The sequence below is a fragment of the Triticum urartu genome, chromosome 6A (genome assembly GCF_056163025.1).
Source record: "Triticum urartu cultivar PI428250 chromosome 6A, HENAU_Tu73, whole genome shotgun sequence".
NCBI lineage: Eukaryota > Viridiplantae > Streptophyta > Magnoliopsida > Poales > Poaceae > Triticum > Triticum urartu.
This window is the reverse complement of record NC_141878.1, coordinates 581055227-581076526: the sequence shown is the minus strand read 5'-3', so window position 1 is coordinate 581076526 and position 21300 is coordinate 581055227. Positions and strand designations below refer to the sequence as shown.

Here is a 21300-nt window from a genome sequence, read left to right as displayed (position 1 = left end):
TGACTGTGGATAGTGACTGACTCGAGCATTGTGCATTGGACACTGACGCGAGCGACCACCATCGGGCCGGTCCGGTCGGGATAAGCTACAAGGACCGGTTCAGGAGAGAGAGAAATAGACGGGGAAAAACCGCCGATGTGGCATGCCAGCTGGCCCTGACAATTGGGACCTGTCGGTCTGAACACTCGCAAAATTTTAAACAGGGTAAACCGTGGCAGAAATTTCGCTAAATGGGGTAAAATAGATGAAATTTTGCTAAATCGGGTAATTAGTGTAGAATGTCAAAATATGAGGTAAGAACGGGAATTCACTCTTTCTATAATTACCTCCCAATTGATAGCATTCCAGAGCGCTAGCGGCTACCAATAATTTTTTCATTGGTTATAAACAATGTTTTAAATAGCAGGCTATGGCATTTAGCGATGATCCTTAAAAATAGCTATAGCTTGGCTATGGCGGGTTATAGCGAAGCTATAACGGCAAATTGTACATGAAATCATTTAACGGCAACAACCTCAAACATAGCAGGACTATAGCCGGCTATTTAAAACTATGGTTATAAATCAGCATAGCCCACCAGCCTGATTCATCTCATTGTTATTAGTCAGTAGGATTGCCGCCAATACATCAATTATACACAGGTAAACAAAGAGGAGCAACAGCTCACTGACGGCCACCGTGGCCTGTGAAGCTCTGACGAGGTCGGCGCCTCAATCTTCCTGCTAAGCATCACCCTAGACGACGACTGACACTCGCGGGTAACAGCGGACAAGGAAGAATTCATCTTGAGAGATTGCAAAAACAAAAAATCATGGACAAAAAAAGAAAAAAAATGTCTGAGCCCAGGTTCGAACTGGGGACCTTTAGTGTGTGAGACTAACGTGATAACCAACTACACCACCCAGACGACTTGTTTTATTCCTGTCGACTAGTTTATCTAAAGTTGGTACTCCCTTCGTCTCAAAATTCTTATCTTAGATTTGTCTAAATTCGGATGTATCAAGTCGCATTTTAATATCAGATACATCCGTATCTAGATAAATGTAAGACAGGAATTTTGGGACGGAGAGAGTAGATATTACCTGAAGAAAACGTATGAAGACGTTCAACTGGATTATATATGGGCCTCGTTTAGTGCTGTTAGGGCCGCTGGTTAGGCGCCTTGCAGACTGCTATCACCTGTAATGTGATTTCCCTCAGACTTTGTATGAACGCTGTCCTATAAGGTAGCTCTTGAGCTAGCTAGCTTAGCAAAATTCAGTATCCCTTCTGTTCGGTTGGATGAACCCCCCGATGGCATTGTCTCTGCTTGTTCATGATGTAACTTTGATCACCAATGAATAAAAGGGGTGTTTTGGTGTAAAAAAATAGACGACAAAACTCCGACTTGAAAAAAAAACGATGGCAAAACTCAAGAATGGCCTTATTATATTGTTTAGGGCATTCATGATAGGTAAGCAACAAATGCAAGTAAGATTGTATATATATTTTTATTTCAAAATTTGGGCAAAAAACTGAAATGTTGCCCGACGTTGGGCGCACTGGTAGGTGGGACACAAGTATACTTTTGGTGTCCGTCGGGCGATCTAAACGGACAAGACACATAGGAGTATATATTATGTGTCCATTTAGGTCGATCTATGGGAGTTGCCCTTAGTCCTTACAACAAATATCTCTATTTTTATAAAAAATAGAGTTGGTGATGATGGTGTGCCTGTCATCCTGCAATATAGGCCGTCTGATTTATATCTGACGGATAGGAAGAAAACTATGGCGATTTTGTAAAAACATACCCACACATCTCTCCACATTTACAAATAAGGTCTTCCCTTGTTCATCATTTTCTCTCACAAAAAACTACTCATACAAATGCATCTTGATGTCACATGCAACGTACGAGAATCTTGCTAGTAGATGACAAAACTACAGGTTTATAGATTTGTTGACATTTTTACAACGATGATGTATAACACATCAATGTAACATACACCGCGCGGAACAAAAACACGTTTTATTATTTCAAAGACAAACAAACGTAACATACACGTGAACAAATCAACTACACGGCATGCTACATCAATTTATTCAGTAACGAACACACTGAACAGATGATTCTTTTCTTCCGAAACGGATGGAGAGTTGCCGACGACAGAGGCTCCCTACTTGAACCTGGCCTTGACGGCGTCGATGTCTTCGTTATCAACCCGGAAGGCCTTGGCCAGCACGTCGGTTGGCACTGGTGGTGTGGCAGCGAAGAGTGTGGTGGCGATGGCTTGTGTGCCCTGGAGCTGGCTGTTGAAGGCGGCGATGACGGAGGCGGGGCCATGTCCCCTGTTCTGCTGGAAGTGCACGAGGCCACGCGGGAAGACGAACACCTCTCCGACGGTGACGAACCTAGTGAAGAGCTTGTTGGCGGTGGTGATGAAGCCCACCTCGAGGGTTCCCTTGGTGACGAAGATGATCTCGGTGGCGCGCGGGTGGGTGTGCGGCGGGTTCTGCCCTCCGACCGCGTAGTCGATGCGGGCCATGGACACACCGAGCGTGTTCACCCCGGGGAATGACTGCACGTTCGCCGCGGTGACGATGGAACCAGCCGGGTTGTTGGTGTTGCCGGCCTTCTTGAGTCCGGCGAAGAAGAAGTCGTCCGCCGTGATGTTGGCCTTGCACGGGAAGCCGTTGATCTTGATCGCTGCCACAAAGCATTTGGACGAACACACCGCGTCAGCAACAACCAGGACACCAGGATGCAAAGAAGAAGTACACATAATTTCGCAGGATGACTCACGGGATGCCAGGTCGGCGACGCAGACGTCCTGAAGCATGTCGGGGTCGCCGGCGAGGGAGGGGGCGGCGAGCACGAAGAGGACGGTGCAGGCCGCTAGGACGGAAAGCTGAAGCCTCGCCATGGTTGATTGCTCAATGCTTGCTTGCTACGAGCTTGGTGGTATAGCTTGGGTCTGGAAATAGCAGAGGTAGGAGGTGGTACTTGTAGGCAAGGTGATTCGTGTGTGGAACTATGGATGGCATCGCCATCTCAAGGTCAAACAGGGGTAGGCTGCGACGAGGCGACAGGGTCGGATGGCGAGGGAGAAGCAAGCATACGATTCCATTAATTTGGAGCCAATGGAGATATACTAGTTGTTTACCCGCTGCATGGAGGCTTCCTGCTGCTACTCTGAATCAGATCCATGGTCCAATCCATTCGGTGTCACGCTATGAGACACGAGGAAACAACAACCCCATTTTTGCGGGTCTCTTGCCACGAACAATGCACGATTGCACATGCATGGCGACGGGTGTATCGAGTAGTTGCACATGCTAGTTCCGGGTCCCTCCCTCCCGATTTATTAGGCCCCTTATATTTAGGTCGAAGTTTGACTATCTATTTGACTAATATAAAATATAAAATATATGCTACAAAAAGTATATTTTTGGATTTGTATTTGAAAGAGGTTTCCGGTAGTATAGCATTCGTGACATATAGTTTACATTTGTTTAGTTAAATCTTTGATCAAATTTCAGCCCAAAATAAAAGAAGGTCTAATAAATCCGGACAGCGGTAATACCGTTAGACCTCATGGTGATTGACCAATACATACATACCCCTGCCTAATTGATGGCAAGCTGTCCCAGCCAGTAATCAATTCCACTTGCATCAAAGAGGAGCCATTCTGGTCAATAACTCCATCCAGATTTTATTCCGGAAGAGGAGAGGAGAAGGATGCCTTCTGACTTTTTTTGCTTGCGAGGCTGAGCTGGAACAGCTCTCGTAGTACTTACTTAATTGTCAGGACTACTTACATAATTGTTAGTGGAAATCATGGTGCCCAACCCCATGCCCTATCGGAGACTTTTGTTTCTTTTGGGAATAATTTTTCCGTGGGCTAAACAGAGCACTCAGCCACTCACCATATTTTCAAATATAGCGGACAAAGCAGCGAGGGCGAGGCGAGACTTATGCCAAAGAATCTGATGTTGTTCATGGTAGTTAGAGCATCTACAACCGAAACCCGCGAACACGCGCGGACTGTGACCGGACAGATCTTAAATTTTACCATTTGCAACCATATACCTTATTTTCAAAATAGTTATTACATGGAGGGCTATGCACGACGATCACGTCCGTCTTGGGCCGACGAGGCTGTCAAAACACACCAAAAATTGCTCATACTTAAAATGCAGACATGCAGTAACATCAGAGGTGAGTGTTACGTTGATCTCCTCCGTGTGGGTCCAACGGCCCATCGGGCCCTTAGATCCGCGCCGTGGTCGGGGGCGCCCAGCCCAGTATGGTTGGCGGGCCCCTGTCACACTGCGTCATATAAAGAGGTGGGGGCCGGCGGCTCGCATGATGAGGTTCGTCGCAAGCCGCACACCAACCGACAATCCCTTCCGATCTAGGGTTTCCGCAGTAGTGACGGGAAGCACCGCCACCACCTCGCCCACTCTTCGCCATCACCGACCGCTACTTCACTATGACCGTCTCTGGCTCGAGCTCGTCAGCTAAAGGAGAAGGAGGCTTTCACTTGATGAGTTGCCTAAAAGATGTTCCGACACTCAGAGGTGACAATTACACTGAGTGGAGGAAGAAAGTAGAACTGACATTTGTCTGTGCTGAGCAGGACTGGGTTGTGGACACTCCACAGCCGGTCAAGCCTAAAGAGCCAGTTAGAGCGGCAACTGATGATGATGCTGCATGGGATAAAAAGAAGGGGGGGGTTATGCTACTTTGGAGATGTCATACTCCATAGAAAATCAGAAGTGGGTCAATGCAAACGAAAAGTGCATGGCATGCATAAAGAATACAATTGAGAGCACCATTGTGGGCTCCATTGCAGAGTGCACTTCCGTAGGGGAGTTGCTTACAAAGATAAAGAGCCAGTTCAGTGGCTCTTCAAAGATATATGCCACCCAGGTGTTAAAGTAACTGGTGACAGAACACTACACAGATAGTAGTCATGGAATAAGAGAGCACATCCTCAAGATGAGCAATATGGTAGCAAAGCTCAAGCCCATGGATGAGGATCTGGAGATCAAACCAAAGCTCCTAGTTCATCTAGTCATGGCTTCACTGCCAAAGGAGTTTGAAACTTTTGTTGTGAACTACAATATGTCACCTGGAACATGGGTCATTGAAAAGACAATAGCAATGTTGTCCAAGAAGAGGATAGACTCAAAGCCTCACATGGTGGTTCACTCAACTATGTGAAGGATCAGAAGAAAAAGAATTACAAGCAGAACAGCAAAAGTTCCCCCTCAAAGCCACATGGTAAAGCTCCCTGTCAGCATCAACAGAAGCCTTTCCCAGTGAACAAAGACATGTGTCTCCACTGTAAGAAGATTGGGCATTACAAGGTCGACTGCCCTGATTGGCTAAAGTCAATCGTGGCAAAAAGAGGTAATAATATAGTTTCATTTGTAAATGAATCCTTGTATACATCGTTTTCAAAATCCACTTGGTGGATTGACTCAGGAGCAACTGTTCATGTTGCAAATTATTTACAGGGATTCCATTCGACGCGGACTATGCTAGGAAGCGAAAGACGCATTGAAGTGGCAAACGGAGTTGAAGCAGAAGTTGAAGCTGTCGGTGATATCTCCTTGGAGTTAGCTGATGGATTCAATCTTCTACTTAGAGATGTTTTATTTGTTCGATCATGTTATAGAAACTTAATAAGTGTTTCTTGTTTGGACAAAGATAATTATGAATGTTATTTTGGACATGGCAAGTGTGCTATATGGTTAAATAATGCTTATGTGGGTGATGTTGTACTACACGATGAGCTTTATTTCTTATCACTTCATGAAAAAGTTTATTCTGTATGCAATGTGAAAGAACATGTTTCCGCGTCGAATAAAGAACGAAAGAAAAGAAAGAGAACATTCGACTCATCGAAATTATGGCACTGTCGCTTGGGCCATATTTCCAAGGGGAGAATAGAAAGATTAGTCAAAAGTGAAATTCTTTCTCCGTTAGAATTCTCAGACTTAGAACACTGCATAGATTGCATTAAAGGAAAGTATATAAAACAAATCAAAAAGGGTGCAATCCATAGCACAGGCATACTAGAAATCAACCACACTGACATTTGCGGACCATTTCCGGTGAAAAGTGTGGATGGATATGACTCGTTCGTAACATTCACAGATGGTTACTCTCGCTATGGTTATATATATCCAATCAAAGAACGATCGAAAGCGTTGGATAAATTTAAAATATTCAAAGATGAGGTTGAAACTTAGCATTATAAAAGAATAAAGATAGTAAGGTCCGACCGTGAGGGGGAGTACTACGGTCAGTACACTCCATATGGCCAAGTTCCTGGACCTTTTGCAAAGTTCTTGCAGGAGACTGGCATAGTAGCCCAGTATTCAATGCCGGGCGAGCCTCAGCAAAATGGAGTAGCTGAAAGGCGCAACCGTACACTTATGGATATGGTGCGTAGTATGTCTCCAACGTATCTATAATTTCTTATTGTTCCATGCTATTATATTATCTGTTTTGGATGTTTAATGGGCTTTAATATGCTCTTTTATAATATTTTTGGGACTAACCTATTAACCGGAGGCCCAGTGCCGGTTTTTGTTTTTTTGCCTATTTCAGTGTTTCATAGAAAAGGAATATCAAACGGAATGAAACCTTCGCGAGGATCTTTCTTGGAACAAACGCAAACTAGGAGACTTGGAGTAGAAGTCTGAAACTCCGTGAAGCTTCCATGAGATAGGAGGGCACGCCCACGGGGGTAGGCACGCCCCACCCTCGTGTGCCCCACGGAGCTTCATTGACGTACTTCTTTCGCCTATATATACTCTTATACCCTAAAAACATCAGGGGAGCCACGAAACCACTTTTCCACCGTTGCAACCTTCTGTACCCGTGAGATCCCATCTGGGGCCTTTTCCGGCAATCTGCCAGAGGGGGATTCGATCACGGAGGGCTTCTACATCAACACCATAGCCTCTCCGATGATGTGTGAGTAGTTTACCCCAGACCTTCGGATCCATAGTTATTAGCTAGATGGCTTCTTCTCTCTCTTTGGTTCTCAATACAAAGTTCTCCTCGATGTTCTTGGAGATCTATTCGATGTAATACCTTTTTGCGATGTGTTTGCCGAGATCCGATGAATTGTGGATTTATGATCAAGTTTATCTATGAATAATATTTGGTTCTTCTCCGAATTCTTATATGCATGATTTGATATCTTTGCAAGTCTCTTTGAATTATCGGTTTAGTTTGGCCTACTAGATTGATCTTTCTTGCAATAGGAGAAGTGCTTAGCTTTGGGTTCAATCTTCCGGTGTCCTTTTCCGGTGACAGTAGGGGAAGTAAGGCACGTATTGTATTGTTGCCATCGAGGATACAAAGATGGGGTTTATATCATATTGCTTGAGTTTATCCCTCTACATCATGTCATCTCACCTAAAGAGTACTTTGTTCTTATGAACTTAATACTCTAGATGCATGCTGGATAGTGGTAGATGTGTGGAGTAATAGTAGTAGATGCAGAATCGTTTCGGTCTACTTAACACGGACATGATGCCTATGTTCATAACCATTGCCTATATATTCTCATAACTATGCGCTCTTCTATCAATTGCTCGGCAGTAATTTGTTCACCCACCGTAATACTTGCTATCATGAGAGAAGCCACTAGTGAAACCTATGCCCCCCCAGGTCTATTTCTTATTATATTGCATCTCTTTTATTATTGCATCTCGTTTACTATTTTGCAATCTTTACTTTCCAATCTATACAAACAAAATACCAAAAATATTTATCTTACTATCTTTATCAGATCTCACTTTCGCAAGTGATCATGAAGGGATTGACAACCCTTTATCGTGTTGGTTGCGAGGTTCTTGGTTGTTTGTGCAGGTACTAGGTGACTTGTGTGTTATCTCCTACTGGATTGATACCTGCTTGGCCATGCCGCCAAATCCGATCCAAAATCGAGCAAAATCTTATTCATCCACATTATTTTACTAATTTTTATTCGTAGGACAAGGAAAAACCAACGCATGCTCAAGAGGTAGCAGTGCGCAGCATGATGAGTTATTCCAACTTGCCATTGGGATTATGGATGGAGGCGATTAAAACCGCCATTCACATTCTCAATAGAGTACCAAGCAAGTCAGTGCGCAAACCACCGTACGAGCTATGGACAGGAAGGGTGCCCTCCCTACAACAATTCAGGGTGTGGGGTGCCCTGCTGAGGCCACAATGTTTAATCCAAACATTGCAAAGTTAGACAGTGAGTTGCCACTTCATTGGCTATCCAGACAGATCAAAGGGTTTTTGTTTCTACTGCTCAGACAGATATACAAAGTTTGTAAAAACAAGACATGCAATCTTCTTAGAGGACGAAATGATGAGGGGGGGCTTGGTAGCTCGGAAAATTGATCTTGAGGAGAAGAGGGTGCATGCACCTAATCCGATGATTCAGGAGCCATTTTTCTCACTACCACTTGCAGCTCCACTGATGACAACTATGGGGGTAGACCCGGAACATGTCCGTCAGGAGCCGACTGAACCCGTTGTTGATCATGAAAGGGAGGTGCAACAACAAATTTTAGAAGAAGGGCCAGACGTTGAGGCACAGAATGTGCCAGAAACTGAGGCCCTTAGAAGGTCTACAAGACACAAAAAGTCAGCTATTTCTATTGATTATAAAGTTTATAACACGAAAATAGTTCATACAGAAAATATCCCACCTCATATGAAGAAGCCATGAGAATCCCTCATTCATCGAAGTGGATGAGGGCAATGGAAGAAAAGATGAAATCGATGAGTTCCAAATATGTTTGGGACTTAGAGGAAATTCCTAAAGGAGCCAAGACAGTAGGCTGCAAATGGGTGTATAAAACTAAGTATGACTCTAAAGGGGATGTAGAAAAGTATAAAGCAAGACTTGTGGCAAAAGAATTTACACAAAGAGAAGGGATAGATTACAATGAGAAATTTTCTCCAGTCTCATGTAAGGATTCCTTCAGAATCATAATGGCATTAGTTGCTCATTTTCATTTAGAGTTATATCAAATGGATGTAAAGACGACATTTCTCAACGGGGATTTAGAAAAAATGTCTATATGAAACAATCCAAGGGTTTTATCATGGAAGGCAAGGAAAATATGGGATGCCGCCTGAAGAAATCCATTTATGGATTAAAGCAAGCCTCTAGAAAGTGGTATCTAAAGTTCAATCAAACGATTAAAAGTTTTGGATTCAAAGAAAATATTGAGGATAACTGCATTTATGCAAAGTTTAAAAATGTGGATGATATCCTGCTTGCTAGTAGTGATGTTAGTCTACTACAAGAAACAAAGAAGTTCTTATCCTCAAATTTTAACATAACGGATCTTTGTGAAGCATCATATGTTTTGGGCATAGAAATTCACCGAGATAGGAACAATGGAGTCTTAGAACTATCGCAGAAAGCATATTTAGAAAAGGTTCTTAAAAAGTATAATATGCATGCGAGTAAAGCCACACCTGCTCCAATAGTCAAGGGCGATAGTTTTGGGAAATTCCAATGTCCCAAGAACCGGTACGAGATCGATCAAATGAAAGCAGTAGCATATGCTTCGGCAGTTGGCAGCTTACAGTATGCACAAGTGTGCATTCGCCCTGACTTAGCCTTTATCATCGGGGTACTCGGTAAATATCAAGAGAATCCAGGCATAGAGCACTGGAAGATGGTAAAGAAAACATTACGTTATGCGCAAGACACGAAGGACTACATGCTAATATACAGGAGAAGTGATTCCCTAGAGATAAAAGGGTATTCAGACGCAGATTTTGCGGGGGACAAAGATGATAGAAAATCCACGTCAGGGTACGTATTCACTCTCGCTGGGGGAGCTATTTCGTGGAAAAGCTCCAAACAGTCGATACTTGCATCATCCATGATGTATGCAGAATTCATAGCATGCTTCGAAGCCACGGGGCAGACGATATGGCTAAAAAAATTTGTACCCGACTTGAAAGTAGTAGATTGTATTCACAAACCACTAAAGATGTACTGTGACAACTAGCCCGCAGTATTCTATGCTCACAACAACAAATCGAGTAATGCTGCCAAAACAATAGAGATTAGGTATTATGTTGTGAAAGATAAAATCCAGGATCAAACTATAAGTCTCAAGCATATAAGGGCAAAAGATATGCTTGCGGATCCGCTAAAGAAAGGCTTACGATCCAATGTGTTCAAGGAACACTTAGCCGACATGGGTTTAAGGGAAAGCCTTATGATTCCTGGATAGGCCCAAAAAGGAACAAAATTTGTTTCTGAACAAAACATATGTTGTAGCTGTATGATTCTATCGGCAATTAAGCTGTGACGATGAAACATGCTCTATGTACCAACATGTGACGAAACAAATAAACTAGAAAGTATAAGGTTAAAAGTAAAGTTGAGATCAAGGGGGAGAATGTTAGGTTGATCTCCTCCGTGTGGGTCCAACGGTCCATCGGGCCCTTAGATCCGCGCCCTGATCGGGGGCGCCCAACCCACTATGTTTGGCGGGCCCCTGTCACATTGCGCCATATAAAGAGGTGGGGACCGGCGGCTCGCAAGATGAGGTTCGTCGCAAGCCGCACACCCCACCGACAATCCCTTCCGATCTAGGGTTTCCGCAGTAGTGACGGGAAGCACCGCCACCACCTCGCCCACTCTCCGCCATCACCAGCCGCTACTTCACCATGGCCAGCTCTGGCTCGAGCTCGTCAGCCAAAGGAGAAGGTAGGACCGTCGGGATCCCTAACCCTAACCGATCCAGTGATCTAACACCGAGGACACTTCTACACGGTCTGATCTTGGCAGGTCAGGTCGGCTATAGTTCTATGGAAGTTGAATCAGATTGTCTCCTTTTCTTTTTGAGTATTGAATCAGACTGTCTCGAGGCGGTGGAAGTGATGAAGCAAGTAGGTAATTCTATAGGCCCCGCTGCAGCCATCTTCGAAGAGTGCATGTTCTTATCTCACAACTTCAGTTTTGTTTCTTTCATTCATTGCCCTAGGGAAGCTAATAGCGCTGATGACAGCCTTCCTAATTTTGTGATGGATCCCTGAACTATTATTTGGAATGGGGAGTCACCTTCTTTTTTGGCTAATGTATTACTAGCAAACGATGTATTCGTTATGCATAGTTTAGTATAAACACCATAAAGGATTTATTCAAAAAAGACAACAAAACGTCAGTTAAAAAAGAGACACGTAACTCAAGAATGGCCCATGTTTAGGGCATTCATAAGAGGTAAGCAACAAAGGCAAATAAAGATTGTAGTATTTCGTACCATACCATGTGAGATCCAGAAAGAAAGACTTTTTTGAAAGGAAAAGACTTTATTCCTCAAATAATGGACATGTATTTTACAATAAGGAGAAGAGCGAATGGGCTAAGCCGGTTACGGGAAGGACGCATGTCGAGAGATGGCAAAATAAAATTAGACATCTACGACAATTTCTGAGAGGTTGGGCCAGAAATGAGAGTGAGATTTACAAACAGGAAAAGGAGCGTCTTACTCAACTGATTGAGGCACTAGACTTAAAGGCTGAAGTCACTCTCCTTTCTGTTAAGGAGCATCGAACCAAGTCCGAGGCTGAGCAAGGTCTACGTGCTCTCCTGAGAGAGGAGGAGCTTAAGTGGGCGTTGCGTGCGAAAACGCTAAAGGTTGTCCAAGGGGACGACAATACGCAATTTTTCCACATGGTTGCAAATGGTAAACATAAGAAGAAGAAAATCATACAGCTTGAACAGGATGAGGGGACAATAGTGGGACATGAAAATCTGAAATCGTATATCTCTAATTATTATAAAAACTTTTTGGACCCCCGAATATATCCATGGTGTCTCTTGATGAGTCTGTGATTGATGATATACCTCAATTACAGGCAGCAGAGAACGATGTTCTCTCTACACCGTTTACTGAAAAAGAGGTTCATCAGGCCATAACCCAAATGAAGCTGAATAAAGCACCGGGACCAGATGGGTTTCCGGCTGAATTCTATAAGAAATGTTGGCATATTATTAAAGATGATTTTATGCCTATGTTTCAAGATTTTTTTGACGGCCATTTGGAGTTGTTCCACCTCAACTTTGGTACGATAATGTTGCTACCTAAGAAAAATGAGATTGTTCGGATCGAACAATTCCGGCCCATTTGTCTGCTAAATGTGAGTTTCAAGATTTTCACAAAGGTGGGCACCAATAGACTGACACAAATTGCTCACTCAGTGGTTCAACCAAGCCAGACAGCGTTTATGCCGGGACGCCATATACTCGAACGGGTGGTCGTCCAACATGAAACGCTTCATGAGATTCACTCGAAGAAACTGGATGGGGTTATCTTCAAAGTGGATTTCGAGAAGGCCTATGATAAAGTAAAATGGCCTTTTTCAGCAGGAAATGCGCATGAAGGGTTTTAGTGAAACCTGGAGGAACTAAGTGGATACTCAAGTCCAGAAGGATAGTGTTGGAATTAAGGTGAACGATGATATCGATCACTATTTTCAGACGCATAAGGGGTTGAGACAAGGGGATTCCATGTCACCTCTTCTGTTCAATATTGTGGTCGATATGTTGGCCGTCATTATTGGCAAGGCCAAGCAGCGCGGCCATGTAGAGGTTCTAGTTCCTCATCTAGTTGATGGAGGGGTGTCCATTCTACAATATGTTGATGACACTATTCTATTCATGGAGCATGACATGGCTAAAGCACGTAACATGAAACTTATCTTGTGTCTATTAGAACAATTGTCTGGCTTATAAATTAATTTTCATAAGAGAGAGGTGTTTTGTTTTGGGAAGGCCAAAGACGAAGAACACACTTACAGAAAATTGTTCGGATGTGAATTTGGTGCTTTACCATTTAGTTACTTGGTAATCCGGATTCATCACCGTAAGTTATCCAACAAATAATGAAAATGTATTGAAGAACAAATTGAAAAAAAAACTCAGCTGCTGGAAGGGCAAGCTGATGTCATATGGAGGTCAGCTAGTTTTGATCAACTCCGTACTGACTAGTATGTCGATGTTTCTACTTTCGTTTTTCGAAATTCCGAAAGGTGTCCGAAGGCGACTTGATTTCTTTAGATCCCATTTCTTTTGGCAGTCTGATGAGGCCAAGAGGAAATACCGTCTCACGCGATGGGATATCCTTTGCCGACCTAAAGACCAAGGGGGTCTCGGTATTGAGAACTTAGAAATTAATAATAAATGCCTTATGAGCAAATGGTTGTACAGGTTAGAGACAAAGACAGAGGGCATGCGGTCTCAAATCCTGCGCAATAAGTATTTGCACTCGAAAACACTAGCCCGGGTTACCATGAGACCGACTGACTCGCCGTTCTGGAAGGGACTTATGAGTATGAAGGACATGTTCTTTCATAGGGTCAAATTCTTGATAGGCAACGGTATGTCAATAAGATTTTGGGAGAATACATGGTTAGGAGTGACACCTCTGGCCATACAATATCCAACCCTCTATAATATTATGTAACGTAAGAAGGATTACGTAGGCATCATCCTTCAAACTATTCCCTTGAACATCCAGTTCATATGTGCGTTAGTAGGTGAGAGATGGATCACCTGGATGCACCTCGTTCGGAGATTGATAGATGTTCAACTCTCCTACCTACCGAACTGAACACAATGGAAGTTAACTAAAAATGGGATGTTTACGGTGAAATCTTTTTATACGGATTTGATTAATTCTGGCCCCCTCTCAAGGTCACTACACATATGAAAGGTTAAGTGTGATAGCCTGGCTTATTAGGGATGATAGACTACTCATATCATTAAGGAATTCCTTCTTTTCCGGGAGTCCATTCGGACAGAACTCCAAAGTTAAGCGTGCTCAGCTTGGAGTAGTGTCAGGATGGGTGACCGACTGGGAAGTTGCCCCCGGGTGCGCACGAGTGAGGACAAAGTATGCAGAAAAGACTAGTATTGATCTATGGGGCCAGTCTAGATCCCGCCAGGAGTAACGACCACCGGCGGGTGTGTCCGTGGCGTTACAAGTTGGTATCAGAGCCTTCCCCGACCTTAGGAGCCCCCACTGATTGATCGTTTATTAGCAGCCGTTGTTGAGTCTAGAAAAATGTTTTGAGTCATTTAGGAATTATATATCGGAGAGTTTAGGAATTCTTTTTACTCCCCAGTCTCTTCATCGCTCTAGTAAGGCATCCTGATGTAGAGTTTTGACTCTTCTCTTCTCAAATTTTACTAAATTTTTTTAGGATCACGCGGGTATCTTAGAATCGTTCCGATGGATTTGTGACGAGAACAATGTTCTTGGTGCCTCCTGTCATTTAGGGGTTGTGGCAGTGTCCCGGGGAGTTGAGCTCCGAGGTGTTGTCGTCATAATTTTATCATTGCAGTTCTGGAATACGTGAGTTTAGTACGCCGACATCGAAAATCTCTTTTATGCAGTTGTTGGTGAGATAACCTCGATGCCACCCAGTACTGGGGCGGGAGTTCGGGAGTATTGCCATAACTTGTATAACGGCTGCTTTTCGAAGGTTGAGGTAGATGGTTTCCGAAGTTCTCTCGGTTATGTGTTGAAGGATGGATACAGCTGGATGTAGGATTTGCTAGATTTGGGTGAGATATTATGCTTCCCCTGTATCCCCAACACCCGATTGCATAACCGAAAAGGTTCGGGAGTTTCATAGGTGTGAATTCTTGTAGCTCTAGCTCTTCTTCCATGGATATTTGGTTTGAGATTGGGATTTCTTACCGAGTATTCGTTCTTGTTCTGTACCTTGTTGATTTATTCCTCTACCTAAATTCTAAGTGGCTTCTCAATTTATGGATATGTGACCATTTCAAGTGGAATGCATTCGTTCTTATGTTCGGATGTGAAGACTATATGTTGCAATTTCAACCTGCTTGATTCAGCTTCATTTTATCTGTCAATGTGCTAACGGATGTCACCCTCTTCAGGATGGCTCCCGCTAAGAGTAGCAATCAGAATCAGAATCAGGATCCGCCACCACCTCCCCCTCCTCCGGAGGCATGGCAAGCTGTGATGGCTGCTACCAATGCAAACACGCAGTTGATCATGCAAATTCTTCAAGAACGCAATCAAGCGAACTAAGGCAACCAAGGCAACAATCAGAATCACTTTGCTACACTCAACCAGTTCCTTGCTAACCAGCCAAAGACCTTCAGCAATTGTGTTGAGGCAACTGATGCCGACGATTGGCTCGTGGACTTATGCAAGCATTTCGAGTGTAGTAACGTCAGGCCTGAGGACTTTGTCAAGTTCGCTTCCTTCCAACTCAAAGACCAAGCTGCAGAATGGTTCCAGCAGTACAAAGATTCCAGAGGGGGCCGTGTGATTACCTGGGATGAATTCCGTCAAGACTTCAAAGCTCATCATATTCCTCAGAGCGTGGTTGAAAGCAAGCGTGAGAAATTCCGCAACCTGAAGCAAGGCTCTTTGTCTGTCTATGACTACAACAAGTTGTTTCAGAAGCTCGCCCGCTTTGCTAAGCAGGACGTCCCTGACGAGAAGAGCATGATATATCAGTTCAGGTGTAACGCCCTCGATGCGGCTATATCTCCCACGTGTTGAAGCACGACTTAGAGGCATAACCGCATTGAAAGCAATGTCGCAAGTGAGGTAATCTTCACACAACCCATGTAATACATAAGGAAAAAGGGATACATAGTTGGCTTACAATCGCCACTTCACACAATACATGAATAAAGCATTACAACATCCAAATACAATCAAGGTCCGACTACGGAACCAAAATAAAAGAAGAACCCCAAATGCGACAAAGGTCCCCGATCGACCCCAACTGGGCTCCACTACTGATCAATTAGAAAAAAACAACATAAAGGACAAGATCTTCAACGAGCTACTCCTTGAGCTTCGTTGCGTCATCTGCACGGACTCATTGGCACCTGCAAGCTGGTTTTGGAAGTATCTGTGAGCCACGGGGACTCAGCAATCTCGCACCCTCGCGATCAAGACTATTTAAGCTTATGGGTAAGGTAAAGGTAAGAGGTGGAGCTGCAGCAAGCGACTAGCATATATGGTGGCTAACATATTCGCAAAAGAGAGCGAGAAGAGAACGCAAAGCACGTTCGAGAAATCTATGATCAAGAAGTGATCCTAAAACAACCTACGTCAAGCATAACTCCAACAACCGTGTTCACTTCCCAGACTCCGCCAGAAAGAGACCATCACGGTTACACACGCGGTTGACTCATTTTAGTTAAGTTAAGGTTCAAGTTATCTACAACCGGACATTAACAAATTCCCATCTGCCCATAACCGCGGGCACGGCTTTCGAAAGTTCAAATCCCTGCAGGGGTGTCCCAACTTAGCCCATGACAAGCTCTCACGGTCAACGAAGGAATAGACCTCCTCCCGAGACATTCCGATCAGACTCGGTATCCCGGTTCTACAAGACATCCTCGACAATGGTAAAACAAGTCCAGCAAGACCGCCCGATGCGCCGACATCCTGATAGGAGCTGCACATATCTCGTTCTCAGGGCAACACCGGATGAGCGCTCCGTACAACTAAAACCAGCCCTCAAGTTTCCCCGAGGTGGTGCTGCAAAGGACTCTAGTTCGGACCAACTCTTAGACAAGCACTGGCCCGGGGGGGGGGGGTTAAAATAAAGATGACCCTCGGGATGCGCGACTCCCAAGGGAAAAGGCTAGGTGGCGAATGGTAAAACCAAGGTTGTGCCTTGCTGGAGGAGTTTTATTCAAAACGAACTGTCAAGGGGTTCCCATTATAACCCAACCGCGTAAGGAACACAAAATCCGGGAACATAACACCGATATGACGGAAACTAGGGCGGCAAGAGTGGAACAAAACACCAGGCATAAGGCCGAGCCTTCCACCCTTTACCAAGTATATAGATGCATTAATTAAATAAGATATATAGTGATATCCCAACAAGTAAACATGTTCCAACAAGGAACAACATCTCCATGTTCCAACAAGGAACAAACTTCAATCTTCACCTGCAACTAACAACGCTATAAGAGGGGCTGAGCAAAGCGGTAACATAGCCAATCAACGGTTTGCTAGGACAAGGTGGGTTAGAGGCTTGGTTCAACAATATGGGAGGCATGATAAGCAAGTGGTAGGTATCGCAACATAGGCATAGCAAAAGAGCGAGCAACTAAGCAAGCAAAGATAGAAGTGATTTTGAGGGTATGATCATCTTGCCTGAAATCCCGCAAGGAAGAAGAACGAGTCCATGAAGAAGACAAACGGACGTAGACGAACGGGTCCTCACAAACGCGATGTTATCGGAACCAACCCGGAGAAGCAAACACCGGAAAGAAGCACACAACATAGTAAACAACCAACACATGAACATGATATGATATGCGAGATGCGGTATGCGATGCATATGCATGATGTGGCAAGGAATGCATGAACCTGGCCTCAACTTGGAAAACCAAGCGTGCCACTAGAAAGATGAGATGAAATCACTTGAAAACGATATAAAGAACGCCGGAATCGGAGTTACGGTTTGGAAATGGCAAGCGATTCAAATATGACCACGATCTGCGATTTACAGCAAGTAGCCATCTAAATGCAACAAGATGAACATGCTACAGCACTCAAACACGACAATAAAATACATGGCAGGGATCCATTCAAGAAGCTTAACAAAAGTCTAGCACTGAGCTACGGTCAAATCATCCATTAACAGGTTCAAACAAGCATGGCAAAAATGCATATGGTAAACAGATTTCAGACTTAGTGAAATTAACACAAGCCTGAAATTTCAGATCAGATAGCACTCTTAGGAGCATGAAAACTATATGCTACAGGACCTGATCATGGCAAAGTAAAGCATGGCATGGAGCTACTCAAAGAGTTTAACAAAAGTCCCTTAGTGACCTTGAGCCAAAAGGGATCATAAAATACATTTGCAAGCATGTGAACATGGCAAAAATATAATCAGGTTACAGACTTAGTGAAAAACTGGAGCATGCAAATCAGATATCAAGTAGGCATGTTTACGAGCTCGATGCACTCACTACAGAGCATGTCATGACAAGAGAAGCATACACCCATCAAGAATGCACAAAATACAAGTTAGACATGGCAAGAACAATAACATAGCATGCACGGATCAACTACAATATCCTCGACAAAATCGCTAACAAGTAGACAATCTGCCCAGATTCACGAAATAGCAAAAGTAGAGCTCGATTGACTCAAGCTAGGGTGATCCATAATTGAAAAAAAGGACATGGATGGATAGAACACTACAAGTTTAACAAAACATCCTTACTGATCATCCTTAAAAGAGGCACGGATCACTAGGAAACAACATGAACATATGGCATAATGAGATAAACAGGTCGAGGACTTAGTGGAAATGCTAAGTCCCTGAAAACAGCATTACCAAGTGCACCACTTTGCAAGCTTGTGCTAGTCACCACACACATCACAAAAATACATGGGTTGCACCTCTGAAAAGATGGCAAAACCCTTAACAAAACATATGTAGAGCTCATGGGCATAACATGCACACAATAATCATGGCAAAAAATGACAAATATCTAAATGGAGAACCAGATCTGACAATTATCTCAAGTAGCACTCTTCTAACAGCATTTCGGGCATCAAGATGAACTCAAATGAAAATGATGCAATGAGATGAAATGATGTGCTCTCTGAGGCGAACATTTTGATATGCTATATGCCGAAAACGGAGCTACGGATGCAAAGTTACGGCACGATGAACATGGGCATATGAATCTGGGAATTTCGGGGACTTAGTGAAAAAAACATGGGCGCAGGATAGCTATCGTGCGCACGAGCGGGGAATAGTGGTGGCTCACCATGGGCTTCGACCCAGACGTGGAGAGGAGGCAAGCGGGCCGACGGAGATGGGCCTCAGCGAGATCGCGGCCTGCGAGGCCCACGCGGAGGGTCAATGGGGGCGCGCTCGTCTCCCTCGATCCCGATTGGATCCCAAGAGGCAAGGGCGGCGGCGCCCGATGGTGATGCCGGCGAGGGACGGCGGAGACCTGCCAGATCCGGGCGCGGGGAGCGGAGGCCGAGGCTGCGGGACCCGTTCCCGAGGTCAACGGGGCTCGGCGACGCCGGCTTCGAAGATCGGGAGCTCGGCTCCATGGATTTTCATGGCGGCGAGGGTTGGTGCAGTAGAAGCGAAGGCGCGAGGAACGGAGGCCGGCGAGGGGGACGGACTCCGACGAGGCACGGGTGGCCGGCGAGAGCTTGAGCGGCGGCGACGGAGCGCTCGGGCTCCCAGCGCGCAGCGGTGAACCCGGCTCGGCCCGGCGCGGGCCGGATCTGGGCATGGCGGGCCCGCACGGTGGGGAAGTGGGCGCGGGGACGCGTGGCGGCGCCCGGTTGGGCGAGGGCGGTGGCCGGCTGAGGTGTCGGCCCCTGTTTGGTCCGGGCGACGTTGCGGCAGTGGCGGACATGTCCAGCGGCGGGACGGACAAGTCCGGCGGCGCGGGGAGGAGTGGATCTAGGGTTCATCCGCGAAATGATCCGAAATTTCGGGGAGGGGTGCTCTTTTATAGGTAGAGGGAGCTAGGAGAGTCCAAATGAGGTGCGGTATTCGGCCACGCGATCGTGATCGAACGACCGAGATTATGGAGAGGGTTTTGGTGGGTTTTGGGCCAAATTGGAGGGGTGTTGGGCTGCAACACACACGAGGCCTTTACGGTCCCTCGGTTAACCATTGGAGCATCAAACGAAGTCCAAATGGTACGAAACTTGACAGACGGTCTACCGGTAGTAAAACAAGGCCGCTTGGCACGTCTCGGTCCAATCCGGAAATGTTTAATCCCCACACATGAAAGAAAGGTAGAAATGACCACCGGAGGAGAACGGAACGCCGGAATGCAAAACGAATAACGGGGAAAATGCTCGGATGCATGAGACGAACATGTATGCAAATGAAATGCACATGATGACATGATATGCAAAGCATGACACGCAAGCAATGACAAGGCAAACAACAGCGAATAACTGGAGGACACCTGGCACATCGGTCTCGGGGCGTTACATCAGGGGTGGTCTCAGAGAAGAAATCCAGCTAGCTCTTGTTCTCTTTGAGACCTTGAGGTACGATGAGTTCTACAACATGGCATTGAAGCAAGAGGCTGCTCAACTGAGGTGTGATGCTTCCAAGAAGCGAGTCAGAGATGCTACTCCTTCTTCCTCTACTCAAGTGGCCAAGCAGCAGAAGTATTGGCTTCCTCCTCCTTCGTTCTGTCAGCCGTATCAGAAGAGCAAAGGTGGCAGTGGATCTTCCCACCCACCCAACCCTAGCTTTCAGAACAAGACTTCGTCTCAAGCTCCAAGATTGAGTGCTCCGTATCACCGTCCGCTTTCAGAGGTCACGTGCAACAAGTGCCAACAGAAGGGTCACTATGCCAACAAGTGCTTCAACCAGAGGCATCTCCCTCCTCCTCCTCCTGTGAGATCGGCAAGTACAGCTGTGGTCAAGCATAACCCCAAGCACGCCAAGGTTAACTTGATGAATGCAGCTCAGGCAGAAGACTCGTCAGATGTCATCATGGGTAACCTTCCTGTTAACGATATTCCTGCAAGAGTTCTTTTTGACACTGGTGCATCGCATTGTTTCATGTCAAAGCCATTTTTTACCAAGCATGAATTCGTTTCTTCTCATTTGGGCAAACAAATGGATATCGTTTCTCCTGGCAAACGCTTGAGTGCAAGTCTGGAGGTTCCAGATGTTACTACCACCTTGGGCGACTACAAGTTCCTTATTTCCCCAATGGTTCTTGGTAACTCGGATATTGATCTTATTCTCGGAATGGATTGGCTTTCTAAGCACAAGGCTCAGCTTGATTGTGCTGCCAGGCAGATTCAGTTGACTCATTCGTCTGAGGATGTTATTGTCTTTGCCGCTCGTGATGATACGATCCGTCTGTTTTCTCTCAATGAGAAGGGTGAACTGGATGCCATCTCTCAAATTCCAGTCGTTTGCGAATATCAAGACGTCTTTCCAGAAGAGCTTCCAGGAATGCCTCCACACCGTCAACTTCGAAGACATTGAGCTCCAAGAAGATCTCTCTTATCGTGAGCACCCAGTTGCTATTCTTAAAGAGACTGAACGCAAGACTCGCAATAAGTCAATCAAATTCCTCAAAGTCAAGTGGTCACACCTTTCCGACCGTGAAGCCACCTGGGAACGCGAGGATCACCTCCGTTCTGAGTACCCGGCGCTCTTCCAGTCCTAGATCTCGGGACGAGATCCTGTCGTAGTGGTGGAGTGTTGTAACACCCCGGATATGATTTACCTAATATGTA

General features: G+C 45.1%; 1 protein-coding gene, 1 non-coding gene and 1 pseudogene across 2 annotated transcripts; 1 reads left to right on the top strand and 2 right to left on the bottom strand.

Moving 5' to 3' along the window:
• Positions 1 to 833: 833 nt before the first annotated feature.
• On the bottom strand, positions 834 to 907 carry TRNAV-CAC (transfer RNA valine (anticodon CAC)). Its single transcript has one exon. It is a non-coding gene; the product is annotated as a tRNA-Val (tRNA).
• Positions 908 to 1996: 1089 nt separating this feature from the next.
• On the bottom strand, positions 1997 to 2992 carry LOC125515352 (germin-like protein 1-1). The gene is made up of 2 exons (XM_048680802.2): positions 2786 to 2992; positions 1997 to 2689 (listed from the first exon to the last, which is right to left on the bottom strand). Exons 1-2 carry the CDS (start codon positions 2904 to 2906, stop codon positions 2160 to 2162), a joined length of 651 nt encoding a protein of 216 aa, XP_048536759.1. The 5' UTR covers positions 2907 to 2992; the 3' UTR covers positions 1997 to 2159.
• Positions 2993 to 4475: 1483 nt separating this feature from the next.
• On the top strand, positions 4476 to 5552 carry LOC147966611 (uncharacterized; annotated as a pseudogene).
• Positions 5553 to 21300: the final 15748 nt, after the last annotated feature.